A 17,354-nucleotide genomic window follows, 5' to 3' on the forward strand; every position below is an offset into this window, starting at 1 on the left:
AATATAGGATACTAAATTAGCGCGATCGGACTAATCCTAGGACTTCTTTCTATTAGCGGTAATAAAAAGATTATATATAATCTCTTCCTATTTTAGATTAGCGGTAAAAGTAATAAAGAAAGATAGCTTACCGAAAGTACGTATAATTACTATAAAGTCTTTAAAATACTTTAATATATTCCGACTACTACTAGTAAACTTAGTAGGTAGGATTATATAACAGCTAATCTTCGAGGAAGACTCTATACCGATATCCCTATAGAGTTCCCAATAGGCTATATCGTATAACTCTACCCGTACTTATTTCTAATTATAGTAGTAGTATTAGAGGCGCTATATCTCTATATTTATCTAGATATCTACTAAGTATTACTAGAAAAGGCTACTTCCCCGGTAGATAGTATTAAAACTACCTAGGCGAGTAAAGATATAGTATTAATAGTATACTAAGATAATTAATATAGTCTAGGTCCGCTTCTATCTAGACCGGAGGTCGTTATTAAGCGTTATATAACGTCTAAAGCTATAGCCCCTAGTAGTATAATATAGAATATAACTTAGCGGGAGATAAAGAGGGTATTTAAAATAGATAAAGCTTAGGAACCTATTACGCTCCTCCTAGATCGGCTATAGATCGTCGAACTCCGACTACGGATCTATATTATAGAACTCGTATAAGAATAATATACTAACCTTATTAGGATCGGTATCTATTATCCTATTACGACGCCGTATAGACTAAGAGGGAGTAGTCTTTCGGTAGAGATATATATTATAGTAATCTAGCTTAACGTACTCCTCGGCGATAGTAGGGATAAATCTAAAGATCTCCGTCTCCTAAGAAGGAAGATCGTATTAGCGACCCTTAGCGTTATTCGGTACTATCTTAAATAAGGATATTACCCGAAGATAGTCTAGATCGGCGTAGCGTTCGAGGACCTCCTTAGTACGGAAGAAAATTTGCTAGAAGGGGTTATACTAGCGTAAAAGTCGGTCTAGGTTAGCTATAAGGGGCTTTATTAGGCGAGTCTTATAGAAGGTACTAATTCGATACCGTAGCGCTTTCTTTAGGTTAAGAAAGTATAGCTAAAAGAATACTAGGATATTACTAATACCGCCCTATAGGCTAAATATATAGTAGATACCGCCTTATAACTAGAAAATATAATACTACTCCTATTCGCTTAGATATTAATCCTAGCGATAGCTAATCGATATAAAGGCTAATATAGAATTAATAGAACGGATATTACGCTAGAACCGCTTAGCGTCCTTAGTATTCTCGGAGAAAAGCTTACATAACTTAGAGGGTAGGTTAGGAATATATTCTATATTAGCCTTAATCCTACTATTCTTATAGTATCTTTTAAAGGAAGGAGTATCTTTATAGTCTTTATCCTAACGCGGATTAATAATCTTAGCTCGCTAATAAAATACGTCGTACTTATCGTATTTCTTAGTTATTATTCTTAGCGAGAGCTTTTCCTACTATTAATAAAGCCGCTAAGACGCCCTAAGCCTATAAGTAGAATCCTACTCGGTATAGAGAGTAGTAATATAGGACCTATAGCGGGATAGCCGATAAGAATTCGGGAGGTAAGTAGAGTAGCGATTATATAGAAAGGTCTAAAGAGCCGCCTAGGCCGCAGCTAGCTAGCGAATTAACCGATGTAGCGCGTATTAGGCCTCCCGCTTCTAAGAAGTAAAGGTATTATCGTAGTTACGATAATCCTTTATAGTAGTCCCGATATATAAGATATTAGTACGTTAGGCACGATAGTCGGGATAATATATAGACCGGTCTATAAAAGGGTAGGTATCTAGATAGGCCTTATAAGTCCTAAATATCCGAGGGCGGGCTATAGTATTACTTAATAGCGAATTAACGAAGATAGATAGAAATAGTAAATAAAAAATAAGTAAAAAAGATAGCGAATAGGAATATTAGTTAGGGGTACTACTATAATATATATATCTATATATATCGTATTCGATTATAGGTTAAAAATAACTAAGATAAAAGATAGAGCTAGTTTATACTATTAATATCTTATTACCTAGAACTCGGGAATAGAATATATATACTATATCTAATATAGGAATAAGACCTAAATAATATAATTAGCCGGAAGCTATAATATATAAAGAGGGATATATTATAGAAACTAGTACTTATTTATTACCTATTCGATCTTATTTAGATCCTATTTATTATATTATATTATTATTATACCTTTTAAAGTATAGAATAATCGAAGTCTAAAGAAATCGAAGACGCCGTAAATAGCTTAGTAAAGAAAATATATAAGGGATCTATAGTCCCTATCTATACTCTTTAAGCCGAATTACGCCGCCTAGTAGATAGTATTATAGAGGTAATAATATCTATATTTTATAATAATTTCTTTCTAGGACTTCTCGAGTCCGATACCCGAGATATACCGGGGTAAACCGAATAATAATAATCTAATCGCTAAGGCGAATCGATATAGAAGAGAAAGCGAGAGTCGATAGAATAACCGGAGTAAGTATCCCGGATTAGATATTCGAAATATAGATAGACTAGATATAAAGAGACTATAAAGACCGAGATAGTCTATATTAAGTATATTCGGGAATAGTCCTATATAATACGCGATTTACTATATTACTAAGATCTTCCTCCCTACTAGGGGGCTTAGCTAGGCCTATTATATAAAAGATACTAATATCTAGGACGGAACTATATACCGGTACGTTAATATTATATTATATAATACTATCGAACCTACTAACGTTAGTTAGGTACTACGTAATCGCGGAGGGGCCTCTATTATTATCTTCCTCTAAGGTACTATTCTTACCCGAAGTAAGAACCGATATAATATATCGGATTAGAAGTAGTTAAGAAGGAAGGTCCTAGATACGCTTATTAAATATAATATTAAGTAAGATAGATAGTATATAGAGTACCTAGATATACTCGACCGACTTAATAATAGCTAGAACGAAGAGAATAGAGCTAAATTAGAAGAGGCCGACTAAATACTTATACCGAAGTAGAAGGAAGAGATTACAGTAGTAAAGTAGGAGAAAGAGATTGCGGTAGTAAAGTAGGAGGAAGAGGTTAGGGTAATAAAGTAGGAAGCTATAAGCGAGGAATAGGTCGTAATAATATAATAGGAGTCTTATCTATCTAGTATACTAAGCCTAAAATATTAATAGGGCTCCTACCCTTATCTAGTAGATATATAGGCGAACCCGATAAGATAAGTATAATTATAGAAGCCTAAGATATATACGTCCTAATAAGATCTAGTTCTTTACTTAAGATAAAGCCTATTAGTATATTAAAGGGAGACCTAGGCTTAGGCGTAGGCGTAGGAGATTCGCCCCCCTAAAATAGATATAAAGGGCTAGGTAGTAGACGGCTATATAGAGGAGATATAAGGAGTTAAGAGGAATATTTTAACTAATATAAAGAAAAGAATAAGAAGTATAGATAAAGATAGTAAAGATAAAACTAATACTAAAGGAGTAGAAAGCTAGCTACCGATTAATCCGGGGTAAAAAAGTATATATAATATTAGTATTTATCTAATAATAATTAAAAGACTAAACCTTTAAAAGAGATAATACTATATAATATATATATAATATACGAGTATAGTATAAGAAGAGCCTATATATTCGAGCTAGGTAAATAATATTATTTTATATATAATAATAATATATAATATTAAACTATACTAATACTACTTATATTTATTACCTTTTAATTTAATATATATACCTAGCTATAGTATTAGGCTTATCTATACTATTAATCTTCTTCCTTTCTAACTCGACTATAGAGTCTCGCTTCTTATATTAAGAGTGATTTACCTTCTACCTCTTAATATCGAATACTATACGATAAAACCGGAGCTAGAGCTAGAGATAGATAATAAGCTAAATATAAAAGCGATAATATATAGTAGAATAAAGAGATTACTATACCTAATACCTATCGAGGATATATTTATAATAGGTTACGTACTTCGCGCCGGCTATTAAAGTAAACCTTAGCTCCTTAAGGTCGTCAAATATAGTATAGTCGATAGGTAGCCTTCCCTTAGAATACCCGCCCTAAAGAATAACGAACTTAAGAAGCGCGATATAGCCTTTATAGAGGAAAAACCGGTCCCTAGAGATATAGGAACGGATCTATTTATAAACTAACTAGTCTATAGTAGAGTTAAAGCGCTTAAGCCGTTTCGGGCTAGTAGGGTTATAATTATTAAGTAGAATCTTAGGCGTAGAAGGCTCTATAGGACCGGTAGGAAGAGGTAAGATAAAAATATCGGTAGGTAGAGAGTTCGACTATATAAGACTTAAACGTACGAGATTCGACTATACGAGATTAGGGATAGGTACTATAGTAAATATAGGATTAGTCTATAAAGATTAGTAATATAATAGAGAACCTATAGGTAGTATAGAAATATATACTAGATACTACTATAAAGTTCCTAAGGGGTAAGATAAAGAAGCCGGATAATCTAGTAAAGGATTAGTAATAGACAAAGGAAGATTATATATATAGTTCGAAACGCTAGGGAGGGAGCTAATAGGAGGGGTTATAGAGTAATACGCTACTATAGGTAAAGGATAGGATATATACTCCGCCTATCCTTAGGTAAGATATATAATATTAATACCGCTTAATAGGAAAGGATTATTCGGAAGATATATAGAATTAGGGAGGCGAGGTTAAAACGAAAAAATAGGATTATTATTCCTATATAAATTATCGAAATTATAGGACGCGTTATATATATCTAAAGAGTACGATAAAAATAAGTTAGTAGAGTAGAGATACTTTAGGTAGAAGAGAAATTAGGTTAAAAAGGGGTTAATTATAGATATATATATTATATATAAGAAAGTAAGCCGTAATACGAATTAGACGTATAATATAGTATAGGTACTCGGAGACTCGGATTATATATTAATCTATACGCTAATAGCTAGTTATACTACCCCTCGGCGGTATATAATCTCTATATCCCCCCTCTATAACTATCTAGTTAATATAACTATACTATCTTAATAACAAATTATAATAATATCGGTAGTCTAAACCTAGCAAATTCTAGGCGACCGAGACGATTATATCTACGTCTATTACGGTTATAATATTATATTACGGGATATAACCTATTACTTCGATAAGATCGTATATATAGGCCTAAGGCGCTACGTCGGATACTAATATATAATAGACGGCGGGTTCCTCGTAAGTATATATCGCGAGTAAGATAATTCGAATATACTTAATAGACTAATAATATAATAAGTTAAGAACGAAGCGAGAGAACGAATTAAGAAGTATCGTAACTTTATAAAGAAGGAACTATACTAGGAGCTTAGCTAAGAAGCGACGAACTATTAATACCGATAGGAACTTCTAGATAGGGCTAGTTTTATAGAGGTAGCGTATAAAGATAGGAGATTTATAAAGAAGGAGATATAAACTAATCGAGGAATATATAATAAGGATAAATTATAATATAATATAATATATCGCCGCCTATTAGGTAGAATAACGAAGGTAGTAGAGCTATTGATAGGGTATATAGTTAGTATAGATAGGCTAACGTAGCTAGTAGATAGATTTAATAGGGTATATAGTTAGTATAAATAGGCTAACGTAGCTAGACGAATAGTAGTATTAACATTAAAATTTTACAAAACGGCTAAAATAACAACAGCTACCGGTCGTATATAAACAAAAATAACTTAGTTTATAAAGCTAATCCTAACGATTATATTGATATTAAAATAAAGTTAAATAGATAGATAGAAAGGGTAGATATAGGGGGTTAAAGATTAGTAGATAGATTTGATAGGGTGCACAATTAGCATAGATAGGCCAACGTACCGGGCCGAACAGAGCTATAGACCAATCAGAAGGGCAGAACCGGGCTTAGATAAGCCAGCGAACAGGGATTGGGACCAATGAGAAGGTTTCTATAGGTCCGGGGCAGACGGTTGAGAGCCGCTGGCGTATATATATAATAATTACAATATATGATGCAGACAATTAGTGTCGCGCCTAGATCGGCCCTAACGATCTAGGCCTAATATCCTCGGGCTTACTCTGTACTGTTGCATACTGTACGCATTTGTTTCATTATTTGCTTGGATTGAAGCCATTCTCTCTGAATGTCTTATACTATGAGAGGAAAAGTTCAATGTTGTCAATATTCTCCAGATTATTCCAAGTTGAGGTCATCGACTTGATAACCTTGGTCCGATTCACGCCTACCATGGATATATCTTCATAAAACATAGTATATATTGACTACATACATACATCTGTTATGTATTTATTGAACCATTGGGGTCCCTGAATTGTCCCTTACAAAGCTTGTCAATCAGAAGGAAGACACCTAGTAGGGAACCTGCTGGTGGAAGTAGTCCATGATGAACTTCACCTGCTTTGGCTTCGCAATGGGCACATTTTTGAACTGGTTACCCAGTTCCATGACAACCTGGGTACCATCCGCACTGTTGGGGCTCCAATGCGGTAACGACTTGCTACCATTGTAGGAGCCGCCACTGTTGGGGTTGAGGGTCTTCGCAAAGTTGGCCCAGTAAGTAAGCCCTAAGCCCTATCATTCCAATCCCCATGATTGCTGGTGTGCGAGTGGAAAGCAGAGCAGTCCGCCCTGGCTTTGAAAAACTGCAATGGTGGAAGAGTGTTCAATACGATATTTTCAGATGAGATTCTTGGTTTCACCACTCGCCAGTCAAATACTGCATATCTGACCTTGAGAGAAAGTCCATTTTGGGGGTGAACGCATTGCTGGCATCTGAAATTGGTTAGTCCTCATGATATGTATTATGACATGTCACCATATCCTAAGTTTACAAATGCGCCACTCAGACGCATTATCTCCCCTGTCTAGACCTACGAGGACCTTCGCTGTAGCCGCCTTGAAAGTCAAAAGTAGCAATGATCAACGTCTTCTTTTCCTGTGATTATAATTTCAAATATTTGCATCGACCTAATAATAGTCACTAATGAGCTAGAGAGCTTCCATCTTGCTCAATCGCTTTTCGCAAAGCTTACATAATATCAAGTCTGCTAGAAGGAACTTAGAGCTGCCCATCAAAGGTCTACACAATCATGAGACCGTCTTCAAACCCCATTCCGACAATATGTAACCCTTCTAAGAAGTCATTGCGCTTTCAAAGATTACCGACATTTAGAGGCGGAAGTCACAGTGGCTAGAGTACAACAGCCCAAATCATAAGCTGACTAGCTTGTTAGGGAGGTATCAAATAAATTGATCACTATACCCATCATCACTCAAGGCAAAAAAATTATTTTTACTCGATATCTTTCATTATCGTGGGCCCGCCCCCGAGGTCCTAAAGACACACGTTACGGCTGTCACTGTTTCCCTCACCAGTCAACTCCTGCACGAGATATCCAATATGTGCACCATGATTCACGCTCCTACCAAATATAAATGTGGCCATAGAAAGGATATAAGCTCAGTGGAGCCATGCGATGACCCCGACTGCGGTATCATCATGAAGGAAAAATGGCTTGGGCTTAAAACAAACCGTCAGCAAAACTGTCCCGACTGTCCTGTAGGTAGCCAATTCTCTCCATACCAATACATACGCTTACCCCAGTCAGAGGAGCTCCTGAGAACGAGAAGCTGGAACAACTTCGACGGAATGGTCACTTGGCTAGAATCCAAGCATCATCTTACCAGTACACCGCTAGGCCAGCGTTTACCCTTGGAAATTGCCCTTGTCTTGTATTTAGAATAACTGCAATCAAACCAAGCGTCGATCTAGTTTCTGATATCACCGAGAGCCAATGTTTTTCAGTTCAAGTTAGAAAACTGGTCAGTGTCAAGGGCGTGAAAGCTGAGCCTCGTTTCTCCCCTTGATTGGCAATCTCCATTATTTCGGCCCTACTTAAGAGAAATAACACTAAACCTAACTAGATGGTCCAATATTAGCACGGGCCGCCTCCAGCCAGGGGGTAAATGATAGTCATGTGATCTTAGATATAGAATACATGGTCCAATCCTCTCCGAGGTCAACTTCGGACCGCTTGAGCCAAATTCATAATGGACCAATACCCCATAATTCTTCGACCAGAGGGTGGTTCTCGCATCATAGCTACTGGGGCTACAGGGATCATTTGTCAGAATTCCTGTCTTCCCGATCAAGTCATCAAAGCCCCTCTCAGATATGACCTTCGCAATTGTGATACAGAAACTAGGGCTACAATTCTGCACAACCAGGAGCATGCTCAGTTATGTTTTGAGCGTGAAAAGTCTATCTACCGAGCTTTACCAAAGAATGACAACATACTCGACTTCATCACGATTACGGATACGTCTATCCACCTCCCCTTTTTGCGACTCGGCAATCTACGCGAATACCTTGAACTCTACAACAAAAAAATCGAAACCGAAACTCGAGAGCGGTGGGTTGAAATGGCCGTGAGTGCTATATCATCACTTCATAGTACTGGCGTTATTCATGCCGATATTAGCGCGCGGAACTTCCTCGTGGCTAACGACTTATCGATAAAACTTTGTGATTTCTCTGGGTCTTCGATCGGCGATCAGCTTCCCCTTGTAGAGGAAGAAGATCGATACCGTACGACACCTGACTCCCCGAGGTCTCAGGCGACTGACATTTTTGCTCTTGGGTGTCTCATTTTTGAGATTACTACGGGTATTCGCCCTTACAATGAGATCCCCGACGATGAATTTGAGAGGATAGAGTACCTTTACTCTATCGGGCAGTATCCATGTCTCAGAGGGAATCACTACGAGGCGATTATTCACAAATGCTGGACATCACAATATAAGGATATTGGGCAGCTCCAACATGATTTGAAAGAAAGACAACAGAAAATACTGCGCCAGGAATCTAGAGTTCTCATGGCCGTCGCCCCAGCTATTCTCTTTGTAGCTGGCGCACTTCTCATCTCTCGGCGTGGTAAACTGTGGAGCCTGTTGTATGAATGAGTGAATTCTTCTCTTGAAGCTCCCCAATTTCGCCTACAAATGACTTCATCTTAATTGTTGGAAATTATGAAATTGTGTATTTTCAGTGAAACTGAAAAGATCCTTCGCAGAAACTACACATTGGGCCGCAGACCGTCCATGGCTTTGCCTTATCTAGAAATTCAGTTCCTTTTTCAATCAGCACAGAACAGACTCCTCGCCAATGGGGTTTATGACCCCGATGAAAGCCGTTACATCCGTCTGGCTGTTGCCCTTTTCAGAAGCTGTGAAATTTTCGTCCCTGAAGCCAAAGTTTTGGTGAATACGGACAGGTGATAGATCTCTACCTGCAATCTCCGGGGTCTTGGAGAATGCAGGCAATGCTGTACTATGGAAAGGTTATAGTGAAAGAAGGCAGTCTAATGCAGCTTGCGGACGCCATTCGGTACTAGTATTGATATATTATTGGGGCAAGATGCTTGATATAAAATTTGTTTCACCCAAAGGACTAGTATCCAATCCTCATTTTCAATATCACCCAAACATCAGACACTAGGCTTAGTCGACATGGATTTCCCAGAAGAGCGTGCATTATATGAACATGACCCTCGACTCAATCACTACACCCCTAACAGTCTTCGCGCTCTGAAAGAGACGTTGCTTTCGGGCCAAGGTGAAAAAAGAACTACTTTTCTGAGAAGCATTATGGCATACATCGAACGGTCCGACCGTGTAGACCCAAAACCATTCCTGGAGTATCTATTGAAAGATCATGAGCATTGCAAATCCATCGCTAAGATCAATTCGTACAACGCTGCGCTCTTCTTAAATCGACTAGGAGTTGTGGATTGGTTGACAAGTCATTTTATGGAGACGCGTGATCTTCGCCATGCCGTCAAACAAATCGCAAAATACCAAAATAGAGAAAGTGCAAGAATGTTCCTCGAAGCAATGGATAGACTTGACTCAGATTCAAACGTTCCTACTCTTATCACAGATATTTTGAATCTGACTGTTCAGCCCGCATCCTTTCAGATCCAAGCACTTCGAAGCGAGGAAACGGGCCAGGTTGAATGTGAAAAGTTTGCAATTGAGAAACCCGAAATTCTGTTCACCCATTCAAAACCCTCATTTGGTTGGCCTGGCGGATTCATAATTTATGTTGTAAATCTGGAGAAATTATCTTTGTATCTCGAAAACAAATGTCTCCAGCTACTAGCCATACGGCAGTGTTACCCAATCTGAGCAGGAACTATCTTCTAGTCACAACAGACAGTTGGGTACCCTTTTTAGACTTCCTTTCACAAATGAGGACCGTTTACATACTTCACAGTAGGTATCTCCCAAACGCTGACATTACAAGCTTGCTAGGAACTACTTCGGGCAAATTGGCAAGTCTTTTGCAAGAATGACTTCATATATAAAGAGATAAATCTTTATATCTCGTCAAATCACTCTGCGCTACCCATTCGACAGTTACTCAAAATGCAGGTATCAGTTATGATTCGCCCTAAAGAAACCATTGCTAGGTAGGTTCTATGCCGTAACTGGAGACATTTAAGCAATCTAAATTGAGCTTTATAGACGTGGCATATACGATACAACAGGCGTCAAGAAGCCGGGTGTTCTGCCTCCACCGCCAAATTAATGCTGAGAAGTCAGACTTGGTTGATAATCAAGCTTGATCGAGGTTTCATTGGTGGCAGCATAAGCTCTGCTTCTGGAATGAGAAACTTCGCTTGTAATATATATATCCATTGCTCTACATCCGGATTGAAGTAGGATCATTCTTTATTGATTACTTTACAGTTGCACTATTGTTGGTTTATTCTTATGCTCTATGCACCTGCCTCTCATTTCTCTGCAGTTGAAGATGTATAAGAGCCTGCGAGCTATGTGTTTAGATATGTACTGACTTGCTTCGTCTGCAAATAGTTCGAGCCTCACATCTCCATTGAAAGCAATCGACGCACCATTGTATAGGCCTTTATTATTAAGGTTCGCGATACCATCAATCCAAAGTGTATAGACGGAGGCTAATATAGATTATAAGCATGTGCTTTCAATACACCTACAGATATGGATGCGGATGCGTGGAAACTGTGCTATTCCCATGTATCGACAAGGTCACCAAAGGCCTCTGCACGATGGGAAAATTGCTACCAAGAAAACAGAATTTCAAGCATCGATGTGACGAGTGTCGTGTGGCTAAGTCTTGAGGTTTGAAGCCAGGGCTTATTTTCGCTTCTAATAATGAGCACGGTGAAGCTATAAGGAAATTGATGGTGTGAATTTGAATGATAAGTCACTAATTGGACTGGCAACACCGATACAACAGCTCTCTAAAATTGCTGAGTAACGTAGGAATTATATCTTTTATCCATGATGTACGCGCCGAGGGCGTCGATGTATGATGAATACTTACTCCTGTAAGGGCGCTAAAGCTAACTTGGCTAGTTTTGTATCCAATGCTCCAACGCGAGCGCTGGGTGAAAAGACCACGATTTCCCCTCAAAAGACCACGCACAATCGTGGTCTTTTCGCCGTCACCCCGAATTACTCCGTACTATCGATAAGTAGCTATTTACGTACTTAGGTATATATCCGGAGAGCTAACTAGTAAGCTAGCCGAGACGGGTTACCTACAACATAGTTGATACGCCTGCCCACGGTCAGCTGACTAGTCAGCTGACCAGCTGGGAGGGGTAGAGTTAGTTGCCATCAGAAAGAATCAACTCTTTTATCTCCCCAAATTCGCCATACTGCGTAACAGCTGGGCTTGGGCGACAGCAGCACCCAGGGCCAGTGAGGTCAGGGTCTTGGTCAGGGGAGCCATAATGGCTGGATCACGGTAAAAAAGGGGATTGAGGCGATTGGAAACTCGAAGCACAAGGCTAGGAGTTGGGGGACCGAGGATGTTTTTATACCTAGGCAAGCTTCTTCACCGGCGTAATCCACCTACGTACCTGGTAATGTAGCGTTATTGATACGCTTGGCACTGCTATAGCTTAACTGGTTAAGGACCTCTGTAGCAAATGTACCTCGCCATCCAGTACCTCGGTGTCTAGTATAGTGGATTTCGGGCATTGCAAAGTCGGCCTCAGTTTCTGTATTGAGTTAAGGTATGGCGATCATGTTGATATCGTCTCCACATCTGACACGCGGACAATTCGGACGGGTTCCGATATTCCCGAGGTTTCTTGTTCCTTGCAGAAGTAAATCGGATTCTTGCAGTGGAGTATTGGAAATGAGCTCAGTGGTTATTGCCGAGGGGCAACCCCCAGATTCGGGTAACTGACAGGCACAAGTTGAATATGAGAAGACAAACTTTGGGTAGTCCTGGGTGCAGATCTGCAAGCTGATGTGGTACTTGCATATAATGGGATAGACAGCAGTTGACCTCGGAGGTTGCATATCCGTCTCATTACACCTATATTGGTATAGCAAGATTGTCAGATCGTGAAAATCAACCTGATGTGATGGCTAAGGTGCTCCTTGGCCTGATAGAAAGATAGATTGATGGGATCATGGTCTTATACTGGTCTCTTTTCCTGTCAAGCAAAATGCAAGAAGAGGAAGGGTTAAAAAAAAAAAAAAAAAAAAAATGATCCGTACCCCAATTACTCCCAGCGCGGGATCGAAATCCTGTCCGGTTTCACCATTAACTGGACTTCCCAATGCGGTATCACCCGTGCTCATTGTTTCATCCAGCAATCAGATGGCCTTGTGTCTCTCACCCACTCAGCCACCCAGGGAGGATTCTGCCCAACTGTCTTGGACTGTAGTTAAGTAAACCAATTCCCATTGTTTGTGCTATACAAATTCTGCTCCAACTGTCTTTACTGGTAGTATATAACTGGCCATTTGAACTCTATTCCTTAGTCTACTTCATCTTATGCTGTCTAGCTGTCCGTGCGATCTTTGTTTGGCTGACACTCTTCAATTGACATTTTACAATAATCAAGCAGCAATAATTGCGTATCGATATAAAAAGAAGACAAGGAAATAAAAAATATAACGTCAGGGCCATAGTTCCCCTACTTCCCCCATATACGGGCGACTAAGTATGCCACCCAACACATAACTCTCTCATTGGTTGTTACCTCACCACCTAGTTCATTACTGCCTTCTGGAAGCATTTACTATTTCTATACTATACACTTTATAGATTCAATTCAGATTCAATTCAGATTCAGTTCAGATTCAGTTCAGATTCAGTTCAGATTCAGTTCAGATTCAGTTCAGATTCAGTTAGTAAGATAGTAAGAAATCAAGAGTCAAGATATCGTATTTGTTAAACAATCTCCTATATATATGTTTTGCTACAAACTAAGCTCGTTATTTACTATTTGTCAGCTTGTTTACTATAATCGAGCAGAGTTTAGATGGTTTTAGTAGGGTATATAACCCACTTGCATTTCTAGTTTAATCAATTAATAATTCTTCCTCTGCTTTCTCCCCACATAGTAACAGGTTACTCAACAGTATTCATTTATAAAAAAATACTATATAAAGTAACTATAGATTCAACAATGGTGCTTGTGCCTGGCAATATAAACCCATGAGAGTTATGTGGCGGGTCCCATACTTGCATAGATGCGGGGAGATCACGTGGGTAGCGTCGGTTAGCATCGGCGTGCGGGCAGAACAGTCGATGCTCGAGTGCCAAATAAAGTAGACACAATGCTCCTTTTCTCTTCAAGAATTTTAAAGAACATCCTTTGAATTTGCTACTACCACCCTGCCCTTTCAACCATGAGTTTCAGCCGCAGCGGGGGACTCACTGCCCGCAACTTCAGACCTTGTCTACCCCAGAATCGCCTCCGCATTCGCTCCACCCTACCTCCACTCTTGTCCCGAAGATTCCATGCCAGCTCTCTACTATGGGGGATCAAATCACAAGTCCTAAAGGATGTCGGCGAGGGTAATCTCTATCTAATTACCACCTCATTTCTTAATTTGTTCACTCACAATTGCTAGGTATCACCGAGGTCCAGATCATTCAATGGTACGTGGAGGAAGGGGCTCATATCGAGGAATGGAAGCCTTTGTGCCAATATCAGTCGGATAAAGCTGTCGACGATGTGAGTGCTACCTCCTTTGTTCCCTTATTATGGGATGGGTTAATGGCTAACGAACCCAGATTACTTCGAGATACGAAGGCGTTATCAAGAAACTACATTTCGAGACAGATGATACAGTGCCTACGGGAAGGGTGTGTACTACCTTCACTCTTGCCCATCCGACATTCACACTGCAATTACCATACTAACAGGCCTTGGTAGGCACTCTGTGACATCGAAGTTGCAGATGGAAAATATCCCGCTGATGACCCGCCACACGGATCAACGGCAGCGGCGTCTGAACCAACCCCAGCTTCTGAACCTACCTCGGCCTCTGAGATCACACCTGCAACTCAAGAAGCCGAGGCTTCTCTAATAACCCCTACTCCTACCCAGGTTACAGAGGAGACACCCAGGACAAAGCATGCATCCCTTGCAGTACCCGCCGTGCGCGGGCTACTGAAGAGCAACGGGGTGAACATCCTCGAAATCAACGGAACCGGCAAAGACGGGCGGGTGATGAAAGAAGATGTCCTAAAATTCGTAGCAGAGAGAGATGCTCCAGTTCCAACATCAGTACCCGCCCCCGTTTCCGCGTCAGCAGACACACGACAAGCAGAGTCAATTGTCAAACTGACCCCGATCCAATCACAAATGTTCAAGACAATGACCAAATCCGCGAACACCCCACACTTCCTCTACGCGGACGAACTCAAAGTCAACGACATCACGGCCATCCGCAAGAAACTCGCCAGCGACAAACGTGATCCTACCAAAATCACATTCCTCCCCTTCGTCGTAAAGGCCGTTTCACAAGCTCTGACCGATTTCCCAATCCTCAACTCGAAAGTCGATGTCACAGACCCCACCAAGCCAAAGCTAGTCATGCGCGCCAAGCACAATATCGGAATTGCTATGGATACGCCGAACGGTCTGATTGTTCCGAACATCAAAGACGTCGCTAACCGATCGATCTTCGATATTGCCGCTGAGGTCGCGCGGCTAAGTGCCCTTGGTAAGGCCGGCAAGTTGACGCCCGCTGATCTCGGTGGTGGCACTATCACTGTGTCGAATATTGGCAATATCGGAGGTACATATGTGGCTCCGGTGATTGTGCCGACGGAAGTGGCTATTCTCGGCGTAGGTAGGTCTAGAGCTGTACCGGTCTTTGATGAGGATGGACAGGTTACACGCGGGGATATGGTTAACTTCAGTTGGAGTGCGGACCACCGTGTCATTGATGGGGCAACCATGGCGAGGATGGGTAACAGGGTTAAGGACCTAGTTGAGTCGCCTGAGCTTATGCTTCTAAATCTTAGGTGAATTATATCGGTCACCTCTTGATCAAGTACTTGTATCTAAATATAACAAATTATGGGTACATCATAAGACACTGCGTGGTTTATGTAGTTTGCTAGCTCCAATATATTATAGTTGAGCTTCATAGTACAGAGAATAGAGAGAAAAAAGATATAGACAAGTCAATTGATATGAATATCCACAAGAACAAAGGATATCACGAAGTCTGCCAAGCCAGACAGTTGATATATCAAAACAGCATGAAACAGAAGCTCTGGATGCGAGCTTCAAGAACTCCAGAGCTAAAACAGACCGGTGACATAGCCAAGCCGGCCAAAACACCAAACACCATTGGGAGGAACCACAAAATAACAAAAAACAAAAACAAAATGCTAAATCCTCCATGCATAGATCATACCCATTTTCGCATGGCAATGAGACATCACCAACAATCCCAGTGGCCTCCCCCGATCAACCCACAGAAAGATGCGAGGGCAAAGAAAAAAAAGGGAATCATTTATACTCAGCAAGCTTCTCAACAACAGCATCAATAACATTGCGCTGCACCTCCTCCATCGTCCCCTCAACATTGATTGTAATAGCATCCCACTCACCCTTGGGCTCCTCCAGCGCCGCAAGCTGCGAGTGCACCATGTCACTCTTCATATAATGCGATTCACGCTGTGTGACACGCTGCATCAACACCGTCTCACTGAGCTTGAGGTAGACGAAGTGGATCTGCACGGAGGACGAGCCGTACGCAGCGACGCGCATCACATCCCGGTACTTCTGCTTTAGCGCGGAGCAGGCTACTACGACGCCGGCGGGTGGGTGAAAGTTGTCGTCTTCTGAGGAGAGCGCGTCGATTGCGGCTTGGCGAAGGGAGATCAGCCAGTCCCAGCGGTCCTCGTCTGTGAGTGGGATGCCTTGACCCATTTTGTCTTTGTTTGCTGTCGGGTGGTACTGGGAGTGGTGTTTTGTTAGTTATTTGTAGTTAGGGTTGGGCGCAATTGGATGGTTTGGATGGTGTGTAGTGTGATTTGGTGTATAGATGGGGAGGGGGAGGGGATACTTACGTCGTCGCCTTCTAGGAATGGTATGGCTAGCTCGGTGCGTAGGACGTTACCGACGGTACTCTTTCCGCACCCTGCTGGACCGGTCACAACCCAGATATGTTGCATTTGTGTTGGTTTGGAGGTTGTTACTCCGTTGGTTCCATTGATGAGATCCGGCATGATGCGCGCCTTGCTCACGGTAGAATCTACTATGGAAGCGTGAGGAGGCTGGGGTCGTTCCCCTGCGGAAAGCATGATGTAGGAAGAAGATGTTTTTTTGGATTTGGGATGATTATCCAAAAATAATAATTTGGGTCGAGGTGGAGATTATGACGCTGTAGTGATAGTACACGGGGGGGAATGTGTTTTTATAACAGCGTGAGATTTATTGAATAAAAGGTCAGAAATATAAAAAGCGTATGACTTTTTTTCTTTAAGTGTACTTATATATTTTTGTATCACAGTGGGTCGGGTAAGGAAAAGATTCCAGAAGCCGAGTGGGGGGAGATGGGGTACATAACTAGTTATGATATCTTCAACCTTTGTGATCTCTATACCCGAGTTGAATAGCCGTTCAGATCAAGTTCATATATAAGATTATATATATATTATAGTTATATATATATACATATATATATACACATTTACATATTAATATATTAACCCCAATCAAATACCACATATTCTCCATACAAATCCATGATGTCACGGTATTTGGTACGGTAACTCACCCCCACGCTAGAAACACAAGAAGGGACAAGAAAGACACCGCCAGTTCCAATCCAAGTCAATTTCCTTTCCCACCCCCCCCCATTTCCCCCTGACTTTAGCTGAGATTTTGTATTCATCCCACTAACATCTGCGTATCCCACTAATATCTGTGTCATTCCCTTCCTTTATCTCTCACATGTCCCGTGCCGAACAACACTCCG

General features: G+C 40.7%; 4 protein-coding genes across 4 annotated transcripts; 2 read left to right on the forward strand and 2 right to left on the reverse strand.

Moving 5' to 3' along the window:
• Positions 1-6,413: 6,413 nt before the first annotated feature.
• N7516_002473 (uncharacterized protein) lies at positions 6,414-7,645 on the reverse strand (the record flags this gene model as incomplete). Its single annotated transcript, XM_057215193.1, has 2 exons — positions 6,414-6,628; positions 7,597-7,645. 2 exons carry the CDS (start codon positions 7,643-7,645, stop codon positions 6,414-6,416), a joined length of 264 nt encoding a protein of 87 aa, XP_057077076.1.
• Positions 7,646-8,114: 469 nt separating this feature from the next.
• Positions 8,115-9,026, forward strand: N7516_002474 (uncharacterized protein; the record flags this gene model as incomplete). Its single annotated transcript, XM_057215194.1, has 1 exon — positions 8,115-9,026. One exon carries the CDS (start codon positions 8,115-8,117, stop codon positions 9,024-9,026), a length of 912 nt encoding a protein of 303 aa, XP_057077077.1.
• Positions 9,027-13,760: 4,734 nt separating this feature from the next.
• On the forward strand, positions 13,761-15,391 carry N7516_002475 (uncharacterized protein; the record flags this gene model as incomplete). Its single annotated transcript, XM_057215195.1, has 4 exons — positions 13,761-13,929; positions 13,986-14,089; positions 14,149-14,220; positions 14,291-15,391. 4 exons carry the CDS (start codon positions 13,761-13,763, stop codon positions 15,389-15,391), a joined length of 1,446 nt encoding a protein of 481 aa, XP_057077078.1.
• A 489-nt stretch (positions 15,392-15,880) lies between these two features.
• On the reverse strand, positions 15,881-16,677 carry N7516_002476 (gluconokinase; the record flags this gene model as incomplete). The annotated part of the gene is made up of 2 exons (XM_057215196.1): positions 15,881-16,330; positions 16,444-16,677. The coding sequence occupies 2 exons, from the start codon at positions 16,675-16,677 to the stop codon at positions 15,881-15,883; spliced, it is 684 nt and encodes a 227-aa protein (XP_057077079.1).
• Positions 16,678-17,354: the final 677 nt, after the last annotated feature.

The sequence above is a fragment of the Penicillium verrucosum genome (assembly GCF_028828655.1).
Source record: "Penicillium verrucosum strain IBT 35672 chromosome Unknown utg000001l_segment0_segment0, whole genome shotgun sequence".
Lineage (NCBI taxonomy): Eukaryota > Fungi > Ascomycota > Eurotiomycetes > Eurotiales > Aspergillaceae > Penicillium > Penicillium verrucosum.